Raw genomic sequence first — 19730 nt, 5'->3', positions numbered from 1 at the left:
CAGTTTTCCAGTATCTAACAATCTACTGCTGTCTCTTGTCTGCTGTTGTCTCATCTATAGTCTCTTTGTGTTTGTTTTTACATTTATTTCTTCACTATTGCTTTAATGAGATTCAGGAGGGAGTAGGGATAAACACCTTTATTAATTCAACATTGTTTACGGACTACTCACTATGCCCTTGGAATTATTATAGGCCTTGGGGATACAAGAGTAATACAGAAGTACAGAAAGCAAAAACAAAGAACATCCCTTTTCTCAGGAGCTAAAACTTTTTTTTTTTTTTTAAAGATTTTATTTATTTATTTGACAGAGACAGAGACAGCGAGAGCAGGAACACAAGCAGCGGGAGTGGGAGAGGGAGAGCAGGCTTCCCACCGAGGAGGGAGCCCGATGTGGGACTCGATTCCAGGACCCTGGGATCATGACCTGAGCCGAAGGCAGACGCCCAATGACTGAGCCACCCAGGCGCCCGAGCTAAAACATTCTTGTTAAGGATGACAGATACACAAGTTAAAAAAAATACAGGTATTCCTTACCAACTGAACTTTCACTCTTGAATTCAAGAACCAAGTAGATTAAGAAACATTTTTAGAAAGTCCTCTGTTTTCTTAACTTCTGCTACTTTCTATCTGAAACTCAAGAACCAAATAGATTAGAATAATAGATATCCCTTAATATTTCAACTCATTATTAGAATTAGGAACTTAATAGATTTAGATAACCAGGGATACTTGCATATAAGATTTGGTAGTGATGATAAAAAAATTAAAAAAAAAAAAAAAAAAAGATTTGGTAGTGATGAGAGCTCTAAAGAAAAATAAGCCATTATGAAGTGGGAGTGGGCAGGAAGCCAGGGAAGGCCTCTCTAATGATAATAATCATGTGGATACCTAAGAAAAGACAAGGGCATTTCATGTATAGGTAAAAGTTAGTGCAAGAATTCTGAGCTAGGAGTGTGCTTGCCATTCTTGTGGAACAGCAGGGAAACAGTGTGGCTGGAGTGGACTGAGTAAGTGGAAAAGTAACAGGGAATGACGGCAGACAGGATGCCAGGAGTCAGATCATATAGGACCTGTGGACTATGACAGAGGCTTGCTTTATTTATTTATTTAAAGATTTTTATTTATTTATTTGAGAGAAAGAAAGTGAGCACAAGCAAGGGGGAGTGGCAGGCAGAGGGAGAAGCAGACTCCCCGCTCAGTAGGGAGCCCAACACTGGGCTCAATCCCAGGACTCTGAGATCATGACCTAAGTCAAAGGCAGACGCTTAACCAACTGAACCACCCAGTTACCCAGAGGCTTGTTTTATTCTGAATGAGATGAATGAGATGGGAAACCAGGTTTTTGAAGGTGGTGTTTTAAAAACCTCACTCTGGTTGCTAGGTATGGAACAAACTACAGAGGGGGAGGAGGAGTGGAAATGGTGAGACTAGTTAAGAGGCTACTATAATCATCCAGGTGAAAGATTAGCAGCTTGACTAATTCTTTCTGGTGGAAATGGTAAAAAGTAGTCAGATTCTCAATTTATTTTAAAAGTACAGCTGACACGCTTTGGGGTGCCTGGGTGGCTCAGTCGTTAAGTGTCTGCCTTTGGCTCCGGTCATGATCCCAGGGTCCTGGGATCAAGCCCCGCATCAGGCTCCCTGCTCAGCGGGAAGCCTGCTTCGCTTCTCCCTCTCCCACTCCCCTGCTTGTGTTCCCTCTCTCGCTGTGTCTCTCTCTCTGTTAAATAAATAAAATCTTTAAAAAAAAAAAAAAAGTACAGCTGACATGCTTTGCAGATATGGAAGGTGGGGAAAAAAACCAATTAAGTATGATTCTAAAGTTTGGGGCCTGAGCACGTGGAAAATTGGAGCTACCACTTTCTGACATAGAGATACCTGGGAGAAGAGCAGATTAAGCAGGTTGGTGGGATGGGGGTGGATGAGGATGGAAACAAATATTTGGTTTTCATAAATATAAGTTTGAAATACCTAGTGGATGTCCAAGTGGAGATGTAGAAGGGGCAGGTAGATAAGGATGGATCTCAGTGGAGAGATCTGGCCTAGATACAAAACTGGGACTAGTCACCATATAGACAGTATATAAAGCCAGGTGACTACATGATATTACTTAGGGAATAAAGGTAGAGAGAAAAGTAGTTTGAATAAAACCCTACATAACTCCATAACTAACTGGTCAGGAATGTGAGAAAGCAGTCATGTAGAAGAATCAAGAGAAAATGGGGTTTTACAAAGACCCCATCAAAAAGGAGAACTACAGACCAATATCTCTGATGAACATGGATGCAAAAATTCTCACCAAAATACTAGCCAATAGGATACAACAGTACATTAAAAGGATTATTTACCACGACCAAGTGGGATTTATTCCTGGGCTCCAAGGTTGGTTCAACATCCACAAATCAAACAATGTGATACAATACATTAATAAAAGAAAGAACAAGAACCATACGATCCTCTGAATAGATGCAGAAAAAGCATTTGACAAAGTAGAGCATCCTTTCTTGATTAAAACTCTTCACAGTGTAGGGATAGAGGGCACATACCTCAATATCATAAAAGCCATCTATGAAAAACCCACAGTGAATATCATTCTCAATGGGGAAAAACTGAGAGCTTTTCCCCTAAGGTCAGGAACACGACAGGGATGTCCACTATCACCACTGCTATTCAACATAGTATTAGAAGTCCTAGCCACAGCAATCAGACAACAAAAAGAAATAAAAGGCATCCAAATCAGCAAAGAAGTGAAACTCTCACTTTTTTTTTTTTTTTTTAAGATTTTATTTATTTGACAGAGAGAGACACAGCGAGAGAGGGAACACAAACAGGGGGAGTGGGAGAGGGAGAAGCAGGCTTCCTGCGGAGCAGGGAGCCCGATGCGGGGCTCGATCCCAGGACCCTGGGATCATGACCTGAGCTGAAGGCAGACACTTAACGACTGAGCCACCCAGGCGCCCCGAAACTCTCACTTTTTGCAGATATGATACTTTATGTGGAAAACCCAAAAGACTCCACCCCAAAACTGCTAGAACTCATACAGGAATTTAGTAAAGTGGCAGGATATAAAATCAATGCACAGAAATCAGTTGCATTTCTATACACCAACAAGACAGAAGAAAGAGAAATTAAGGAGTCGATCCCATTTACAATTGCACCCAAAACCATAAGATACCTAGGAACAAATCTAACCAGAAGCAAAGATTCTGCACTCAGAAAACTATAGAATACTCATGAAAGAAACTGAGGAAGACACAAAGAAATGGAAAAACGTTCCATGCTCATGGATTGGAAGAACAAATATTGTGAAAATGACTATGCTACCTAGAGCAATCTACACATTTAATGCAATCCCTATCAAAATACCATCCACTTTTTTCAAAGAAATGGAACAAATGATCCTAAAATTTGTATGGAACCAGAAAAGACCCCAAATAGCCAGAGGAATGTTGAAAAAGAAAAGCAAAGCTGGTGGCTTCACAATTCCGGACTTCAAGCTCTATTACAAAGCTGTCATCATCAAGACAGTATGGTACTGGCACAAAAACAGACACATAGATCAATGGAACAGAATAGGGAGCCCAGAAATGGACCCTCAACTCTATGGTCAACTAATCTTCGACAAAGCAGGAAAAAATGTCCAATGGAAAAAAGACAGTCTCTTCAACGAATGGTGTTGGGAAAATCAGACAGCCACATGCAGAAGAATGAAACTGGCCCATTTCCTTACACCACACACAAAAATAGACTCAAAATGGTTGAAAGACCTAAATGTGAGATAGGAATCCATCAAAATCCTTGAGGAGAACACAGGCAGCAACCTTTTCGACCTCAGCTGCAGCAACTTCTTCCTAGAAACATAACCAAAGGCAACGGAAGCAAGGGCAAAAATGAACTATTGGGATTTCATCAAGATAAAAAACTTCATCAACATTATATGTTAATAAAAAAAAAGTAAAAAAAAAGAGAAAATAGGGTTTTAGAAGTTCAAAAAATGTTTCAAGATGGAAGGAGTAACCAAATATGCTCATGCTGCTGATAAGTTGAGCAGGAAGAGACGTGAGAACTGGTCACTGGATTTGACCAAGATGGAGTTACTGGATATCAGTGGAGTGACTGGGGCAAAAGCCTAGCAAACACGAGTTCAAGGCAAAATGGAAGGAGAAGTAGAAAGAGTGAGAATAGACAACTCTTTCAAGGAGTTTTTCTTTAAAGGGAAGCAATAGCTAGTGGGGAATGTGGAGTTATCTGAGTTTTTGTTTTAAGACTGAGAGAGAGATTTTTATCTGGTAGGAATAGTTCAGTAAAGGAAATATTTGATGGTACATGATTAAGGAGAAAGAAGGGATAACTACAGAAATAAAGTCCTGGAGGGAGGAAAGGATAGGATGAAACACACATGAGTAGTTTTTTCTACTTTTCCAATTACCTGGCAAGAAGGGCAATAGGATCCACTGCATTGAGAAAGAAATTTTTGTAACAAAAGTATATAAATAAAGATTCAATCAGAACTATAAGTTTATGTGAACTGTTCATCAAGGACAGTAAAGACTCATACCCTCCAAAGTTCTCTGATTCTTAATTAGCCTTTACTGAAAAAGATTTATGACATATTTTGATTCCTAAAAAATTCTTCATTCATAATAAAGTAACTAACTTCAGGACCATAAATATAAACACAAGCCTCTTTAATCCTCATGATTCTCCCTTCAGATCATTTAGAAATGAAATAAAGTGAAATAAATGGCTTAATATATATTTAAACATGTTTTCTTTTCCATCTTCTAAATATTTATACTCTTTTTTTCATATTTCTCTCATGTCTTATCATTAGCAGAAACGTTTATCACTAAGACTCTTAATATAAATCAGTATGGACCTAATTTTAGAAGAGACATCCTAGACTATTTTTATCAATGAATGGAAGCACTAGCTTAAAGTGGTCATTTTCATTCATATCCAATTTTAAATATAATATGGAAGAGAAGGATGCTTTTCGGGTTCCAGTATTCCTTTATCCTGAATTTACACTGACTTTTTAGTCTATATGGGCTTTTTTTTTTTTTTTTTAAGATTTTATTTATTTATTTGACAGAGAGAGACACACAGTGAGAGAGGGAACACAAGCAGGGGGAGTGGGAGAGGGAGAAGTAGGCTTCCCGCAGAGCAGGGAGCCTGACGCGGGGCTCGATCCCAGGACCCTGGGATCATGACCTGAGCTGAAGGCAGACGCTTAACGACTGAGCCACCCGGGCGCTCCTATATGGGCTTCTTATAGAAATAAAAAAATCAAAGCTAATGCACCCAGATGATCTGAAAATAAGTAACCATAGTAACAAACAACTTCCAACAAACAACTCGATACACTTGGAAAACCCAGGCATGTTGTAACAAAAGAAACAGAAAGAGTGGTAGACAATTCTAATTGTTGACTTCAGACAGTAACACCAGATACTAATTAGACCTGCATCCTAGACTACCTGAATTAACAGGTGAAGAATGGAAAGTCGTCTTTCTAAACCAACAAGAAAATTTTGTACTGCTTTCTCCTTATGAGTTTTCAGGATACTAGTATAATACTCACTTCCATTTTCTAATCTGTTCTCTCATTTAGCATTGTCCATTCATTGCTTCATGGTGCTTTTATCATATCCCAAATCCACTGAATTTGGGTGAAACTTAAGATAATTGCCAAGTTATAACCATAAGAGAAAAAAGGAGGGAGGGAACACTTAATAACCACCATCTTAATTAGCCTGAAAAACAATTAAAAAAAAAAAAAACATAGGGGAACACTGATGTTAATGAACAGTATTATCCACATATGTTAATCAATGACTATGTTCTAAGCTTCTGAAATTCTAGTGGTATGCTTCCCCAGAAAAGTCTAGAAAATGAGTTTGATTTTTCAATTGCATTATAATTTCACTGAACTTTAATTCTCAAGCAGAAATGACAAAGGGCCTTGGTTACTCCTGAGAGAAAAGCAGAGTAATTTTAACTGCACTCCTGTTTTTAGCTTAATAGCATTAATAAAAAGTGCTCATCAAAAAAAAATAACATTATTTGTTTTATAATAACAATAGTTAGCTAAAAGATCACATTTTTGTAATTTATTGATTTTTTATTTGGCCAAAACAGCTTACCTGGTACAAAATACTCTGTTTGCACAAGCCAGTGAAATTCCAAATGAAATCCCAAGTGTATGGCCTTAAAGGTGACAAGGAAAATCAAATAGAGAACGGACACTGTGCCTGTGAGAAAAAATTCAGAAACCATTTATCATCTTTGCATGTTTTACAGACTATTTTAAAATTAAGCTTTGTTTCTATATTCTCAGCACAGTTTGGAAAATTATTACTCTCATTGATTATGCCCACTAAAACCCAGGTGGGATCTAAAGAATAGAAACAAGTGAATATGAGTTTTCAGAAAGCAAAATACTATGCAGTAGGCCTAAGAAGAACTAGATGAAGGTAGCTCATATATTGAAGAATGCGAAACTGTTTAATTTATTTAAGAGCTCAGTTAAGAGGAGGACACATGCAAAGAATTCATTACAAAACTGTAAGCTTATACAGGAGAAAAAAAAACACAACATGAAACTGACTCTTATTCTTTGTATTGGAAATATTAGAGATGGTGAATAAGCTGGAAAAGTCTGTTACAGCGTTTACTATATGATAAGAAAGTAAAGAAAGAAAAGTAGTGAATGTGGATCATAAGACTATTTGAGAAAGGCGATAAGCCAAATAATCCATGAACAATCTGATCTAGTAACTAGAGAAGGGTTTGACTAGGCAGTACTACCTGCTAGATGACAATATTACAGATTCCATTCATAGGTAATCATACATAGGGTGAAGTGGGTATTCAGATTTTTTAGTATTCTAGAAGTTGGAGAGTTTTCCTTTTAAAGAATTAAGTCCAGTCATTATGGAGTAGAGTCAAGAAATCCAAGTAGGTTTCTTTCTATAGGAATTAGATACTAATTTCTGTAAAGAAGCTATAGTTTTAAAAGAAAGGGAAAGTACCAAAAAAAAAAAAAAAAAGGGCGAAAGCAAAAATATTCTTAAGGGGGTAGAGAATAATCAGCTTGGTTACAGGTCTGGTGATTGTTCTAGCAAATACTTTTACCAGTCTATATGCTAACTTTTAAAGATCTGTTCCATAGGAAAGTCGGCAAGCAAATCAGGAAACCATAAGCGAGTTATATAAGCTCACTGTGCGTTTGCAGATTAGCTGATTCAGAAACGATAAAAACAAAAGGACAAAGCTTATATAACCACAATGCTTGATTTTCTGTGTATGTCTGCGGCAGTCTTGGACAGAATCCAATTGTAAGGCAGAGAGGTATAGAGAAATATCCTTACCTCCTCCTTTGGTTTTCTTTTTAAGATTTTTTTTTTTTTTTTAATTTATTTATTTGAGAGAGAGAGAATGAGAGAGAGCAAGCACATGAGAGGGGGGAGGGTCAGAGGGAGAAGCAGACTCCCTGCCGAGCAGGGAGCCCGATGCGGGACTCGATCCAGGGACTCCAGGATCATGACCTGAGCCGAAGGCAGTCGCTTAACCAACTGAGCCACCCAGGCGCCCCTCCTTTGGTTTTCTGAAAACGCCCAAAGCCAACTCCTTGATGTGATGAGTAATCTAATTATTTTATACTCTACACTGCCTACCAGGAGATCAGATCTATAGGGAGGAGGTGAAACCCTATGGTTTATTTGGGGTAATCAATTTTTTATGAATGTTATCCTTATCTTTAGTTAACCAGATCTAAGTTTTTATTGGGGGTTCCTTTTGCCATCTTAAAGTTCAGTATTGCAAATGAAGATGGGATCAAAAACATTCCTTTAATGATGCAGAAATTTGTGAAATTTCTTTAGTGATTTCAGAAATTTCTGAAAAACTGGGCTCACGGTAAGAAGTCTGTTCTTTTAAGGAGGCAATAGTATTCCAATAAAGGAAAAGCACTGGAGAGCAAAAGCAGAATAAACCTCATTAGGTTGACTTAGAGAATGACACCCCAGGTTGAAAGCTAGGTGATAATTCTGTGCTATACTCTTAAATAGAAACTGTAGGAAAAAATATTCCATAACTTCCCTTAGTAAATTCTTATGTTTCCAATCCTTAGTATTGAGAATCCCTGTAATATACAATTTGGATCTTTCCTCCTGAAATCTTAATCTGTTTCCTCTAGTTGTACCCACCAAAGAAATGAGGAACAGTGGTTCAGTAAGGATAGAATGGGAAATCTAATAACTCATATTTAAAAAAAAAAGAACTTGGACTTGAAATGGTCATCTACATTTTTCTCTGTGTCAAACTCCACAAAAAAAAAACAGAAAGCAGGGGCGCCTGGGTGGCTCAGTCGTTAAGCGTCTGCCTTCGGCTCAGGTCATGATCCCAGGGTCCTGGGATCGAGCCCAGCATCGGGCTCCCCGCTCCGTGGGAAGCCTGCTTCTCCCTCTCCCACTCCCCCTGCTTGTGTTCCCTCTCTCGCTATGTCTTTCTCTCTGTCAAATAAATAAATAAAATCTTTAAAAGAAAAAAAAAACAAAACAGAAAGCAAGGTGACATATGAATGAGCAAATTAAACATAGGTGAACAAGCCTGGTAGGTAACTTTCTCTAGCCAGATCATATTTCCACAGAATCCAGTGTGTACTCTATTACACAGAAGCTCCATGACACAGTGCCTCAGCTTACCTAGGATATTAAATTTTGAAAAAAATGAAGGAGATTTGAAATTGAGCAGTGGCAGGAGGAGCCCTATGAGGTAAAAGGGCACTGTCTTGGACTTATTCCACCACTTTTCAAACTGCTGGAGTCCCGTGTCATTGGCATAGAAAATCATAGAGCCATTGTCAGGATGGTCACCACTCCCAGGACTTGGACAAATCACTGCAACAGAAAGCATCAGATTAGAGAAGACCACGAAGAATACAAAATGACTACCCCAGAGACTGACACTTGCTCTACCAAACTCAACTTGTATCATGAATAAGTTTTTGCTTTCTGAAATAGAGGGTTATATTTAAACACATTAGGAAACTTTTACTTACAAATAATTAAAGGTGGAAGAATCTTAGAAAATTCTGAGGTATATCCTTAATTTCTATGGGAAGCTATAAAATTATCCTACCAACTACCTTTTGGTTCCATTGCCAGAGAGAAAATTTTGGACTAAATGGTATTTGATCTTATTTATACAATAATGTAAGAAATACTCAGGGTGATTGTTACCTTTGTGCTAATAACCCACACGAAGGCCAAACAACAGGTTTGTTTGTTTCTTTCTTTTTAGAAGGCAGGGAGGGGCAAAAGGAGAGGGAGAGAGATAATCTCAAGCAGGCTCCACACCCAGTGCAGAGTCCAATGTGGGGCTCAATCTCACAATCCTGAGATCATGAACTGAGTCAAAGTCAAGAGTCGGATGCCCAACTGACTGAGCCACCCAGCCGCCTCAGAACAGATTTCTTTTAACAATAAACAAAATCTATGGGTTTGGAATAAAAAGTGGACAGCATTGAAACAGATGACATGGTATTGCCAAAACCTAACTACTGCTTATAGCTTACGAATCTTGAATTCCAGCAATCTGGAATAATTCTCGTGAAAGTTTATCACATATTATAGCAGCCTAACAGCCTAGATGATATCCAGAGAACTGGGAACTGAGTAAAACATATTTTTCCTAACACTGATCTTCAAGTGGCAATTTCTGCTGTTAGGAGAGAGGATACAAATCATTCTGTGTTTCTAATTTCATAATAGTACTTTTCCTAATAATCAGCCCTTTAAAAAGAACTCTTAATGCTGGTGAAAAATACTCCTAATAAGTAACAATCATTCTCATCACTAGTCAAAGAGAAAATGATATATTCATTTTAAGTTCTGTTTCTAATTTTATTCTCTATCCATTATATATTTGGCATGCCACAAAGCCAAACACTTAATTTTCTTGCTTAGTCGGCATTTTAACATATACTTTTGTCTTCTATGTCTGGACAGAAGTAAATTAACTTGAATTTTTCTTGTGCTAATAATTACAGTGGTAAAGAGCACAGGCTGTGGAAGTAAACTGGCTAAATAATGAATCTTGACTCTGTCACTTAGTAGTTATGTAACCTTGGGCAAGTCATTAACTTTGCTGTGTTTTGGTTTTTCTAAGAAGTGAAGTTAACATTATCTACCTTACAGAAGTGCTGTAAAATATTTAGAATAATGCCTGCACACAGTAAGTATCCAATAAAGGTCAGCTGTAATTTTACATTAACTGAGATGGACTGTTTCATAGTATTTAACACATCATTCAAAGAGAAGAATGCAAAGTAAACTGCCTTTGCTGATGGTACTCTCCAAATCATCAGTGTAATCATGAAACTTATGAATATGTTTTAAAATTATACCAAAATATGTTAATATAATTATTCAAAGGTGTGTGTGTGTGTCTGTGTGTCCACAGAAAAGCTGGTACTGCACTCACTCATTTGCTAGTGTTAACAAAACACAGGTTAATGAGTTTAATTAAGGAACAAAGTAAGACACTGAATAGTAAACATTGAAAGGTTTGCTTTAAGAGAGGAGAGACTTTTGTCTGTTCATTATATCCCCAGAGCCTAGAATAGTTCCTGACATATAAGAGGCTTAATAAATATATGTTGAGGGGCATCTGGGTGGCGCAGTTGGTTGAGCGGTAACTCTTGGTTTTGGAACAGGCTGTGATCTCAGGGTGGTGGGAGGGAGTCCCTCGTCGGGCTTGATCTCAGCACAGAGTCTGCTTAAGACTCTCTGCCCCTCCCCCTGGCAGTGTGCTTTCTCTCTCTTAAATAAATAAATAAATCTTAAAAAAAAAATATATATATATATAGAATGAATTTTCTTCTCATTGATCAATGTGTTCATCAAAAGGATATCAATTTAGTATCTCTGAAATCTAAACACATAAATCTAAATACATAATGTAAAGATACATTAGTATTTCTGAAATCTAATACTCTAAAATCTAAATCATTAATACATAAAGCTTTAGGTGATGTTAAAGGTTAACAGTATAACTGTTAAGAAGGTTACATTAGCTTTTACTTTTTTTTTTTAAAGATTTTATCTATTTATTTGAGAGAAAGAGAGAACAAGTGAGAGGGAGAGGCAGAGGGAGAAGCAGACGCCCTGCTGAGCAGGGAGCCTCACTCGGGGCTCTATCACAGGACCCTGAGATCACGACCCGAACTGAAGGCAGACGCTTAACCTACTGAGCCACCCAGGCGCCCCTACATTAGCTTTTACATTCATTTCCTCATGACTGCCATAATGGATAAAACCACAAGCCACAAAGATTTATTTTTAACAAATTAATTAAAGGAAACTTTTCTAAGAAATTAAGATTTTCTTTTTTTGCCTGGCCTTCAATTTATTTTTCTGCATTTACTAACCTTTTTTCATTATTAGGAAATTATTTCACAGGATATAGATTTGTATATCTTAAATATTAGTAAATAATACAGTAAATTGTCTAAAAAAGTTAACAACCTGAGAACTATGCTTCTAGACTTCCAAAACAATTAGCAAAGACACGAACTCTTAAAAATATGTATTGACTATTCATAGGCAAACATGGATTCTATAGATGGAGCTACAATTGTGAATTGTATAATATGAACTCAATCTTGTTTAGCTCACGTTAATACAACCTTTTATGGAGTTTGTTTTTTTTTGAAACACATTGGTTGTCATCAATTTCATAGTGGCTCAGTTAACATAATGGTAATGATGTTGCACTAATTATTTACCTAAAATAAAGCAATATGTTCTACCTTAAATTCCTTTTGAAGCAAAGTGGAAAATAAAAAAACAAGCTAAACTTTAAATTTCAAACTACTCACCTGGGTTGCTATCATTGGTACTCAGTACAGCATCCGTGTCATTAATGTGATGAATAAAATCTAAAAATTAAAAGAAAAAATACAGTTTAATACCAAAATAAAGATGCTTATTCAATCACCCCCTAAAATCTTTGATCTATAAAATCTTTTAAGATCTACTGTGTGGTAATACTACCTAGTACACTGAACCAAGACTGCTTCATTGTTAACAGAGCTTCACCATTTTCAGCTTCCTCTACTTACAGGAATGATGTCATTGGCTTCACTGTTCCCACTATGGAAAATTTTTACATGATTGAAGATTTAAAGAAAAAGAAATCTACCCACACGGCAGAATTTAGTTAAAGCCCTGGAATCAAGATAAAGTGTACAATTTTTTTCTTCTATTCACACTAATTGATATAAGTATAGTTACTTCTTATATAAAGTTCTAAAGCCTGCAGAAGGGGAAAACCAACACTTATAACAGCAACACTTAGCTGGAGAATCACTTAAAGCTTTTACAAAGTATTATATATGCTTTTATAGACTGAAGATTATGTAGTAATTATTGCTCACATGTGCCACTAAGTTACACTAAAGGAAGTAGCAAAGTAAAAAGCACATGCAGAATGGGAGAAGATATGTGCAAGTGACATATCTGGTAACAGGTTAGTATCCAAAACCCATCAAACTCAATACCTAAAAAACAAATAATCCAGTCAAGAAATGGGCAGAAGACATGAACAGACATTTTTCCAAAGAAGATATCCAGATGGCTAACAGACACATGGAAAGATGCTCCACATCACTCATCATCAGGGACATACAAATCAAAACCACAATGGGATACCACCTCACACCGGTCAAAATGGCTAAAATTAACAGCACAGGAAACAACAGAGGTTGGCCAGGATGTGGAGAAAGGCGAAGCCTCTTACACTGTTGGTGGGAATGCAAACTGGTGCAGCCACTCTGGAAAACAGTATGGAGGTTCCTCAAAAAGTTGAAAATAGAGCTACCCTACAACCCAGCAATTGCACTACTAGGTATTTACCCAAAGGATACAAAAATACAGATTCTAAGGGGTACATGCACCCTAATATTTATAGCAGCATTATCAACAATAGCCAAACTATGGAAACAGCCTAAAGGTCCATTAACTGATGAGTGGAAAAAGAAGATGTGGTGTATACATACATACATACATATATGTATGTATACATATTACTGGAATATTAGCCATCAAAAAGAATGACAGCTTGCCATTTGCAATGATGTGGATGGAGCTAGAGTGTATTACACTAAGCAAATTAAGTTAGTCAGAGAAAGACAAATACCATATAATTTTACTTATATGTGGAATTTAAAAAACAAAACAGATGAACATGGGGAAGGAAAAAAAAAAAGAGAGGAAAGCAACCCATAAGAGACTCTTAACAATAGGGAACAAACTGAGGGTTGATGGAGGGAGGTAGGTGGGGGATGGGCTAAATGGGTGATGGGTATTAAGGAGGACACTTGTTATGATGATCACTGGATGTTATATGTAAGTGATGAATCACTAAATTCTGCTCCTGAAACCAATATTACACTATATGCTAACTAGAATTTAAATAAAAATTTGAAAAAAAAAAGTATCTGACTGCTTGAAATTAAAAAAAAAAAAAAAGCATGTGCAGATACCTGAGCATTCAAATCATTCTATAGTTAATGAGAGAATGGGTAAGAATGTGTTTCTTGTTAGACTGAAGTTATTCTGTTTGATGTTAATCTTTTATAACCTTGGTAACCCTTAAAAAAAGGGTTCAATGTGAAAGTTAAATGAGATGACAAAAAATGCTGGATTAGATTTTCAGGTCATAAAGTAAATTAAGTATGTGAATTATTCACCTCCACTGTATGCTTCTCAAGATAAAAGCAGTAGAGTAGTGCTCTAGGTTTTTGTAGTATCTTCAAGGGTTATTAGTGATAAGATTGGAGGTGATCAATCTTTATTTCCTGATGCCAAAGACTCAAATAAGGCTAGTAAAACCCTCACACCAAGTATGATAAGGTGAATATTGTCCCCCCAAATCCATGTCCACAGGAACCTTAGAATGTGACCTTATTTGGAAATAGGGTCTTTATGGAAATAATCAAATTAAGATGAGGTCATACAGGTTAGGGCAGGCCCTAAATTCAATGACTGATAGCTTTAATAAGGAGAGAAAAATGTGCACTAAGACACACTGAGGGGAGATGGCCATGTGAAGACAGGCAGAAATTGGGTGATGCAGCCACAAGCCAAGGAATGACAAGGATTGCCAACAATCAATCATCAGAAGCTAGGAGGAGGCAAGGAAGGAGTCTTCTTCCCTAGTGACACTTCAATTTTGGACTTCTAGTCACCAGGACTGTGAGAGAATAAACTTCTCTTGCTTTAAGCCAAACAGTTTATGGTAATTTGTTACAGCAGCCTAATATACCAAGGCTCAACAAGGACAGTATGAGAAAAACAAAACAAAACAAACAGACTATAGGCTAATATCTCTTTTGAAAAGACACAAAGGTTCTTTTTTTTTTTTTTTTAAAGATTTTATTTATTTACTTGAGACAGAATGAGAGAGAGACAGCACATGAGGGGGGGAGGGTCAGAGGGAGAAGCAGGCTCCCTGCCGAGCAGGGAGCCCGATGCGGGACTCGATCCAGGGACTCCAGGATCATGACCTGAGCCGAAGGCAGTCGCTTAACCAACTGAGCCACCCAGGCACCCAAGACACAAAGGTTCTAAATAAAATAGTAACCCCACTCCTCTCGAGAGTAAACTGAATCCAGTAAGAAATTAAAAAACAGACATCGTGACTGCTAAACTAGGTTTATCTCAGAATATAAGAATGATTTAAATAAAAATATATCCATATACTTTACCATATTAACAGTTTAAGGGAGAAAAGATTGGGTTGCCTGGGTGGCTCAGTCAGTCAAACATTTGACTCTTGGTTTCAGTTCAGGTCATGACCTCAGGGTCGTGAGATTGAGCCCCGTGTGGGGCTCTGTGCTGGGCGTGGAGCCTGCTTAGCGTTCTTTCTCTCCCTGTCCCTCTGCCTCACCCCACCCTGCTCACACTCTCTTTCTAAAAAAAAAAATAATAAAACAAATAAAAAAGACTTATGATCATCCCAAGGGATGTAGAGTATTAAGTGTCTGATAAAATACAGTACACATTAATAAAATTCTTCAGAAAATAATAGGCAGGAACATCTTTAAATTGCTAAAGGGTATAACCAATATCCCACAACAAACTTAATATTTAATGGGGAAAGATTTCCATAGGAACAATATAAGGATGTCTACCAGCACTACATCTACATAACTTTATACTTTAAAAAAGATAAGCATGTCTACATATAAACATGTATAAATTGTGTTTGTGTATATATATATATATATAAATATAAGGGTATCTGTATACAAATATAAATGTATGTATATATGTATGAATCACTTAAAGTAGTAACTGGACAGGAAATTTTCATTACTCATGGAAATATAACTATCTAAACATAAAATCCAAAGTGCATCTACAAAATTAGAATCAATAAGAGTTCAACACATCTGCTAGATTCAAGACAAAGATTCCAAAATTTATTAGGTTATTTTATAATAGCAACAAATAATTTGAATTTTTATAATTAAAAAGTATATCACTACTTTCTAGGAAGATGGAATGGTTTCATGAAAGAGGTGTGGGTTACATGGATATATTCATCAAAATCGCATGGCTAAGATTTATGTGTTTCTATGAATGTATATTCTATCTAAAAAAGAGAACTGTGTATATAATAATAGTTAACTGAGGCGGGGAGTGGGTATAAGCATAGATCATGTTTTTTCAATGGATAGGATAATGACCCCAATGGGGGGGAAAATCTGTGCCTAGGAGGAAAAAAAAAAAACAAAAACACCCCTTATTCTTTTTACATATAAAGCACAAATACACACAGAGTTCATAAATGGATAAAAGTATATCTATGATATTAAAACAAACTGAATCAACTATATTTTCTAGAATTACAAATGACTCTTTGCTTTATTTATCCCAAGTCCAGAATTTAAGGCTGAAACTAAAACACTGCAGTAGTTACTGTATCTAAAAGTAACTACTGTTAAAGCATATGATATGGATACTTACTAAAAATAAACCTTCCAGTATTAAAAAGAAAATTAGACATAAGCACCCAATAAACTATCATTGCTCCAATGAGAGATACCAAGGAGAAAAGGAGACTCGACCACTGTCCAAAGGAGCCAAAATAGTATCTGCAGACATCTGGATATTCCCAGGTAGTGGTATCCACTGATGCTAGATAAAAATAAGAGAAAGAATAAAATTAGATGTTACTCATATATCCCATAATCATAATCTGTGTTCCCCCAATTAACTCAAAATATTTAGCAAAATATTAAGAATATTCCACCACCAGATATTAAACCAGAGAATGACATAACAGAAATTAAAACATTATAAACACATAAAAAAAATTGTAGGTCAACAAAACAGTACAGATAATAAAAGAAACAGATTATAGTATAATATTTTGTAATTAATAACAACAAACAATAAATCAAGGCTAAGCAAATCATGAGTAAGAGTCAGAAGATATTATCCAATAATATTTGGCATACTTAAATAACATATGGAGGAAAGTTTTCCTGAGTCATACTTTATACCACATGCCAATTTCAGACAACTGAGCTAAGAATTCAAAAATTAAATAACAGAAAAGTTAGACGACAATATAAAAATAGACCTTGAAGGGTTATTCTTTTCTATCAAATGAAGAAACAGAAATTACAGTGGAAAAGATAGGTAGATATAGACAAACTTATATAATACAAAAGCCATTCAAATGTTGAATGGAAAAGAAAATTGACAAGAAATAATGGATAAAGGGCTAATGCCTACATCATACAAAGAACTTAGCAGATCTATAAGAGCACCAAGGGACTTGAGGATAAATGGGAAGAGATAAGAACAAATAATACAATTAAGAGAAAATACACCATTGCTTAATAGAGACCCCCCAAAAAAAAAAAAAAAAAAATTGAAGACAAAGCCTGATCTCTTGATTCAAAATTGCTAAGATTCACTGAAATAATGTAGGTCTATTTAGGTCCTAAATTACTTTAAAAGAATCTAAAAAGGTATTTCCCTGATGCAGAATTTGTAGAGATGAGTAGAGGCAATGTATTATTAAGCTTTGTGAATTCACCGAAAAGGACACATTCATATTTTCATATTTTTCTGTTACATTTTCTACTTTTAGGAGATTCCAACATTTAGATCTCTTGGTAGAGGATAGATCAAAAGTCACCATTACCTGATAAGAATCATAGAATTTTCTTTTCTTTTTTTTTTTTAAAGATTTATTCATTTGAGAGAGAGTGAGCGCAGGGGGAGGGGCACAGGGAGAGGGAGAGGGAGAGAGACAATCCTCGAGCTGACTCCCTGCTGAGTGAGGAGCCTGATGTAGGGCTGGATCCCAGGACCCTGAGATCATGACCTGAGCCGAAATCAAGAGTCCGACATTTAACTGACCAACCCACCCAGGCACCCCAGAATCATAGAATTTTCAATTTAGTTCTGGAAAAGTCTTTATTTTAAAAATATGACCTTAATACTTTTTCTTATAAGGAAATCAGCATCAAAGTAAATGCATTCTGCAAAGAACTACAAACCTCTCTGAATTTCAAAGGTAGTCACTAATTCATTGATATATCAGTTCAGCTGAATGCTATGAATTAGAGAAGTAAATCATTAGGCACAAAATAGTTAACACACATGTGGAATGTACACATTAGTGATCTACTTCAATAGGATATACTTATTAATACCCAAACTGTTACTCTGTTTTCACCATGGCAAACTCTTACATATCATAGCTCGTGATTTCACTACTCTGTAGCAGCAATAAAGTGTTAAAATGCCCATCAGCATGATGACACACATTCCAGTAGTAAAGCCAGCCTGTTTAAAAATACAAACATAAAACAACATATATCATCATGTTAGAATAAATTCATATGCAACTATATTATGTTACCATACCCTAAACAATTATGATAAAAACCTGATGATATAAAACTAAATATAATTATTTTCTTTAATAAATGTTGTATAGACTTATTAAAACCTCTATTGTAAAACTTACAAATAAAGAGAAAAAAATTCAGGCAAAAAGTGTGGAAAAGCTGAAAAATTGTATTACCTGTTTTATGCCCCAAGGAATACTTAATATAGATGTTCCCATCATGGTATTCCAAATCATAAAACTGAAAACACAGAATAGTAGCAGTAAAAATATGGAGTTTGACTCTTTAAACATTTTAATTAAGACAAAAATCAAAATAACCATGAATTTTCATTAACATATAGTTTAAGTTACGCTCCAAAAACAAGTTTTACTCACATGGTTACTAAACTGGTGTTTTTGCCATATCCTTCAGTGTAACTTTGCAGTTTATAAGCAGAACCCAATGGACTATATACATAGCACTCTTCTGGAGCTGGAACTACATGATCTGGGGCAATCTAGTAAAAGAAGAAATGTTATAAGAGAAATGCTACAACCAGTAAATGTGTAAAGTAGGATATTTTCTAAATATCAGAGTACCTGACTCTAGACACAATTCTAAATATCATGAACAAACAAATAGCATGTATCCCTGATTAATGAATATAAAAAACCCTTTCCAAATGTAGTAGAAAATCTAAAGGACCAAGAGTTTATTTTTTTTTAAAGATTTTATTTATTTATTTGACAGAGAGAGACACAGCGAGAGAGGGAACACAAGCAGGGGGAGTGGGAGAGGGAGAAGCAGGCTTCCTGCTGAGCAGGGAGCCTGATGCAGGGCTCGATCCCAGGACCCTGGGATCATGACCCGAGCCGAAGGCAGACGCTTAATGACTGAGCCACCCAGGCGCCCCAGAACCAAGAGTTTAAAGAATAAGAGCAATAAAATGTTCATGTAAAATGACAATGAATTCCTAAAATATGCAACTATCAAAATATTTTTCTCTTCATTTTCATGAGAAAGAAAGAAGAGTCAACAAAGAGTGAGATTAAAGAATTCTAGATGGAGGAAATCTGGGTCTTAAGTGAGGGGAATTTCAAGAATCAAGTGGCCACTGAACTCCTCTGTGAGGGTGGTTTTAGCCAAGAGGTAGGGAACTCAAACTATAAAGAAATGACACATCAATACAAGGTAAAGAAAGGAGATATATACCTAAAAGCATTTAAAAAGCAGAAGTAAAAAGTGAGCTAACATAGCCTAAGGAAAGGCAAAGCAAAGATTTGTAAGGATGGAATATATAAACAAAAGGATAGGAACCAAGAGAGGCTGAAGACACACAAAATGACTGAACAGATACATTTTCTTATACACATAGCTCTCACCTTACCTCCCATACATATCTTCTGAATTCTACCTCCCTAGAGAGGGGAAAAAAATTAGTCTCCAGATAGAATTCTGCCCATCTCCCTGAGAACAGTCCTTTGGAATATGTAGTAGTCCCATATATAGTAGTATAGTAGTTAAAAACATAGGAGCTGACTGGTATAAATCAACGATCTTTTCTCTTTTTTAAAGATTTTCTTTCTTTTTCTTTCTTTTCTTTTCTTTCTTTCTTTCTTTCTTTCTTTCTTTCTTTCTTTCTTTCTTTTTCTTTTCTTTTCTTTTCCTTTCTTTCTTTCCTTTCTTTCACATGTGAGTGGGGGGGAAAGGCAGAGGAAGAAGGAGAGAATCTCAAGGAGACTCTGCGCTGAGCACAGAGCCCCCCATGGGGCTCCATCTCACGACCCTGAGTTCATGACCTGAGCCAA

General features: G+C 36.3%; 1 protein-coding gene across 5 annotated transcripts in view; it reads right to left on the bottom strand.

The window, feature by feature from the left end:
* The window catches only part of SLC38A9 (solute carrier family 38 member 9), a 95748-nt gene that overhangs the window by 31191 nt on the left and 44827 nt on the right, over positions 1-19730 (bottom strand). For all 5 annotated transcript variants that reach the window (XR_004299410.1, XM_032404406.1, XM_032404407.1 and 2 more), the window contains 7 exons: positions 18318-18439; positions 18117-18180; positions 17782-17875; positions 16040-16210; positions 11887-11946; positions 8711-8905; positions 6149-6256 (listed from right to left, as the gene is read on the bottom strand). Coding sequence is in view for 4 of the 5 variants with exons in the window: in XM_032404406.1 (XP_032260297.1) it covers positions 6149-6256; positions 8711-8905; positions 11887-11946; positions 16040-16210; positions 17782-17875; positions 18117-18180; positions 18318-18439 (814 nt within the window). In the remaining variant the exon portion in view is untranslated. The remainder of the gene's footprint in view (positions 1-6148; positions 6257-8710; positions 8906-11886; positions 11947-16039; positions 16211-17781; positions 17876-18116; positions 18181-18317; positions 18440-19730) is intronic.

Source organism: Phoca vitulina, unplaced genomic scaffold (genome assembly GCF_004348235.1).
Source record: "Phoca vitulina isolate PV1807 unplaced genomic scaffold, GSC_HSeal_1.0 scaffold6, whole genome shotgun sequence".
In the NCBI taxonomy this organism is placed as follows: Eukaryota; Metazoa; Chordata; class Mammalia; order Carnivora; family Phocidae; genus Phoca; species Phoca vitulina.
Note: the sequence above shows the minus strand (reverse complement) of the source record. Positions and strands in the feature narration are given on the sequence as shown.